General features: G+C 34.0%; 1 protein-coding gene across 1 annotated transcript in view; it reads left to right on the top strand.

Moving 5' to 3' along the window:
- The window catches only part of LOC135223726 (sialate:O-sulfotransferase 1-like), an 8540-nt gene extending 3814 nt beyond the window's left edge, over positions 1–4726 (top strand). The window contains exon 6 of the mRNA XM_064262482.1: positions 725–4726. Within this exon, the coding sequence (XP_064118552.1) occupies positions 725–1071 (347 nt within the window). The 3' untranslated portion in view covers positions 1072–4726. The remainder of the gene's footprint in view (positions 1–724) is intronic.
- The last annotated feature ends 510 nt before the right edge of the window (positions 4727–5236 follow it).

Here is a 5236-nt window from a genome sequence, read left to right as displayed (position 1 = left end):
TTGCTGGGTAAGGTAAGTAAAAAAAAAGAGAAAAAATATTTATATACTACATTCATGTATTATATATGTATATAAAATGAAACACTAGGAATAAATTTTCACCGGTTTGACCTTTAGTTTCTGAGACATCTTCAAGAGTAACAGTCCCATATAAAATACCTTGTAAAATATAAAGTCGAAACCTGTCAGGATCTCAACCCAGTGTTTGGTTTCTCTCTGTCACCAGTACAAATTGGAAGATAAATTAAGAAAACGTTTATTTTTATACTAAATCTCGGTCCATTGTCCACAAGAAGTCAGAGCAAACAATTTTGCCATTGACCTGCCTGAAAGGATAAGGAATCACTTTGCCTGTTAATTGCTGAATACATTTTAAGGACAGATTCTGTATCAGAGCCAAATCATCGCCTTTGTTGCACAGTAGAAATTTTCTAAACTTAATGTAAAGGTAAAAATTACAAATTAAGTTTTGATTATCTGTTTTACACTTCCAGGCTTCCATGAATTTATTAGGAAAAGGAACATATGGAGGTACTTTAAAACTAAAATTTGTTTTTCCGTGGATTAGTGAAGGTAACAAAAGCTCAGTTTAAAAAAACGTGCAGACAAAATCTAATTTATTACTCCATCTCTTCCGGATTTCCGTGGATGATTGAAGCCAAGTTTAGAAAAGTGGAATAAACATTGACATTTACCGTTTTTAATTGATATTCCATTTTTCTAGGTTTTCATCGCTTTGTTACGGAAAAATTGGGCAAATGGAGATCAATATACAAATACGCTTTGAATAATTCCAAGAGACTTCACGTGGTCTTCTACGAAAAATTAAGAGAAAATCCTTTGAGAGAGATTCGTGATGTCCTTCGGTTCCTGCAGGTGAGACCCCAAAAGGAGAGGTTCCTCTGTCTCTCGAGACATTTGGAGGGCAACGCTAAGGGATCCCAGAGGCATGAAGACCCTTATTCCTTAGGGGAGAAGAAGGCCCTTGCGAGTGCTCTCGAGGAAATCAATTCCCTCCTCACTTCAAGGAAGTTTCCTCCATTACCTGACTATCATAAATATGACTCGTAATATGAAGATATGAACCGTGGCGTGAAGATATGTCACATAACGTGAAACTAGGCTAAGGCCATGTAAAGGGAAAATATACTAAGGTATCAACGAGTACCAGATATACGTAAGTAAAAGGGCTTTTTGCCTTTGCTTGGTTGTCGAAAATATGACTCCCAATGTACATGTACGGTGCCTGTTGTCACTTGATTTACAGATAAGGCACTCATTATGAAAAATATAATCCTTGCCTAATATGATACTTTTGGCAAAATTCAAACAAAATTAAAAAGATATGAAGAATTTTGTTTCAAAACAATGATTAACATACTTATGCTAGACGGTTTATCCGTACGTGATATGAAAACATGTGATTAACATCTGTAAGGAAGAGTGTTTTGTTATTAGGTGACCTTCAGAAATATTCTAGTGTCAAAACATGATACTTTATCTCAAACGACACCCAAACTTGTAGCAACCGTGGACTAGAATACCAGAATGCCTATGCAAAAGTGTTTCCGCCCTTTCCTGACGTAGTCTGAAAAAAATTAGTGACTATATTTGTACGTTCTAGAGTAGTTTTACCAAATATGATTGTTTATGCAACTGAGTATAATGATAATATTATTCTTTTAATATAAAAAGATTTTTGATGAAGAGTTTGTTAATTTCATCCCGCTGGAAATGTGATGGAAATAAAATAAGTACTGTTGTCCGAAAGCTAGACATATATATAAGTAGATTCATTTCTGAGCGTTTGTTCCACTTGAATTTTGTGAACAGAATTATCTTGTCTGTTAAATGAGGAAAACATCTGCTGTCTTCGATTGCTTCCAAGGTATTGAAAGTATTATTACAGAACATAGCAAATGTCTGACATTATAAAGAATAACAATTTTTTTTTTAAGATTCCTTGACAGATCTCATAATAATGTAACCCAAGAAATATCCTTGCAGTATTTCTAGCTGACTATGAGTTACATAACTTCATTACATTACAGCAGTGAGATTTGTATACATAAAATATTCATAATTTAATATTTTATATAATCTCGGAGTTTTATGTTTGCTAGTCAATGCATCAAACATTCAGTTTTCTTAAGTTGTTTGTTGGAAAAACCCTAGGTTGCAAGTAAATCATTGATCGAGGGAATTCCTTTGTGTCGAAGAATTACGTCAGCTATTATTTTTTCACCTGGCTGTAGAGAGATGAGATACCCCTTAAAATTAAATGCGTTATTCAATAACTACGAGAAGATTGATCGAGGGAATTCCTTTGTGTCGAAGAATTATGTCAGCTTTTATTTTTCATCTGGCTGTATAGAGATGAGATTTCCCTTAAAATTAAATGCGGTATTCAATAACTACGAGAAGATTGAAATAAGATCTATTTACTTCAGAAAAATGCTAAAACAAAAAGTGCTAACAAATATTCCACCAGGGAAGAAATAAATCTGTCATAACATTTACAAGTGAACACAACTTCAGAAACATACGAGGCAGAATACGTATAATGAAATCTCCCTCCGTTTCTCCTCATTCCTTGTTATGTGAGTGAAAGGGAGAAGCAAATAAAGTTTGTGATATGAACTTTCCCAAAAGCTGTCTGTGATTTTTTCAATTCCTGAGAAATGTAGATCTCTCGCGGAACTCTTTGTGCCTGCCTAAGGGACTGGACCTCGGTTAAAAGTGAATATTATTGGAAATATTAAAACGTGTTTTAGCTGAAAAGATTTATTCATTATTTAACTAAAAAAAAAAGTTATTGCATCGTGTACCAAATTCCCACAAAACCTATTTCAAACTGTTTTATGTGGAAAGAATAAAACTTTATTAACTTAGAAAATAAAATCCCTTTGCCTAGATCTGAATGTTTTTATATTAACAATATATTCATTACGTGTCCTTAATTGTTAATGAAAGTTCGTAGAAATTATATTCTGAATATCATAGCTTATATAATGAGCGTTTATGCTTGATTTTACTTTATGTGTAAAACCTGCAGTGTCTACATTACTACTATATTTAACAGGAAGCTCCTTGAAAATATGGGCGTTTGTTCTGACTTACAGCTGGCTTCTTGTGACTCTCTGTAACTCACTATGACTCACTGTAACTCATCGCCCTTCACATCAGACTACTAAGTTAATAGGCCCAGCCTGATGTAGCAGACCACGTATACGCACATCAGGTGTACGTAGAAATGAATTACTGCCCTGACTAGATCATGCTAAATGACTGGGTTTGTAAGAGCGGCCATAATATATATTTTCTTGTAATTGCCAAGAGAGCGTTTTACGTAGTTTCCGTATGATTCAAGCTTTAAATAACAACGACATAAGGAACGTTTATGAGACATATCGGATTGAGTGATTTTTGTTGATTGTGAGAGCAATAATCTTATGCATTGAACAAGCGTTTTGTAGACACTGAGTCAGTGACAAATAAATATAACATGGATGTGAATGGTTTATATGTTGTTCGTTTTACTGATATCCTTCACTGCAAGACTTTCTGAGGCAAAGAAATTAAAAAATATGGAGATCTAAGGACAGAAAAGATTGTATCGAGTCTCCCAAGAAGACAGGAAATACAAAGCTGAGGAACAGATGCAAGAAATTAGCTGGTCATTTTTATTTCAGCTGACGCAAACCGATTGACAGTCAAAAAAACTTTCCATTCATCTCAAAAGAGAAGTTTTTGTTCAACTTGGAATTAAAGATATGCAATTCATCACGTCGGGAAAAAAGTTTTTATGCTTCAAAACTTGATCAACTGTTTCCATTAGAATTTACTTGGTGTCATACGAACCTTACATTTTTGAGGGGAAAAATTCTTTTCTTTGAGAAAAAAATTCCTTTTCACTCATAATACGACTCTTGAAAACAATATAGAGACATTTTCAATACGCGAAAAGGAATGTTTGTTAACTATATATCTTTCCTACATAATCTCACCCAGTTCCACATTCCGATTCCTGTCCTTCATCTTTTTCTGGACATATTATCTTTCTGTCCAACCCCTCATACTCCCTCTTTCACTGTCTTAATCTCTTAATGGTGGAAAGTGCCCCAGTGCTTGACTTGTCAGCCTAGTTTTAATCAATCATAATCCATATTATATATACGCATTTCTTCCCGTTAGTAATCACATATTTTTTCATTTAGACACCAATTTTATACTGGTCCGCTGGTATAGTGGTTAGTGTCGTGGAATGCCACTCAGATGTCGCGGATTCGCGTCCCCTCCAGGTCAATGAATTCTTTGGAAGATTGAATTTTAAGTCAATGGCTCCTGTGTTCTTACTTCATGTGAATAGATTTCATCTACTGAAATAATATAATATAATGATATTATTAGGCTTAGCAAAAAAATGACAAAAATACTATATCTCGAGAAGAAAGTCGGTCGAGAAATGAACATCACCTTTAGATTCATTGCAGTTCCTGCAATTGCGGAGCTGCTGTAATTGAGGACCAAACTTCCGCAAAATTACTCCCAAAAACTTGGGGAATTCGTTCGATTTTTGCATCGGAAGAACTTGCAAATTACTTTACCGAAACAGGAAGCTTCGAACTACTAAGACACGTGGCTTGTTTTTCTATTTCTTCGTTAAACCGAGTGTTTTGCCTGTTCTTCATCTATAAATTATTAATCAACTAGCATGTATAATAGACACAAACACACACACACATTATATATATATATATATATATATATATATATATATATATATATATATATATATATATATATATATATATATTACGTTGGGCTAATTGAACCCATTCATTTAGAACAGGCTACTGAGATCATTAAGTGGTTTAGTATGTATTTTATGCAAAGAATGCTCGCACAGGAAAAGTATGATAGAAAACTAAATTAAAACAAGCTTAAAATCATTCATATGAAAATCAGAAATAAATTATAAGAATTCCAGATATATATAGGGAGGACTTTTGTATGAAGAATAAATCCTTTTTACGCGTCATAGATACAAGACAAAGACCTCGAGGATGCCTTGTAAACGTCTATACGACTGGATTTCAGCCAATGCTTGAAATATTGAATACGAACCAGCTATAATATTCCGAGGCTAGAATATATCTTAAACCTCGTTATCATAATCCCAAGTCAGGGCGACGTCTTAACCGTATCTCGTCCCAGTTCCTGCTGATATCTCCTA

This window comes from Macrobrachium nipponense, chromosome 10 (genome assembly GCF_015104395.2).
Source record: "Macrobrachium nipponense isolate FS-2020 chromosome 10, ASM1510439v2, whole genome shotgun sequence".
Classification (NCBI taxonomy): Eukaryota; Metazoa; Arthropoda; class Malacostraca; order Decapoda; family Palaemonidae; genus Macrobrachium; species Macrobrachium nipponense.
This window is presented reverse-complemented; position numbering and strand designations above follow the sequence as displayed.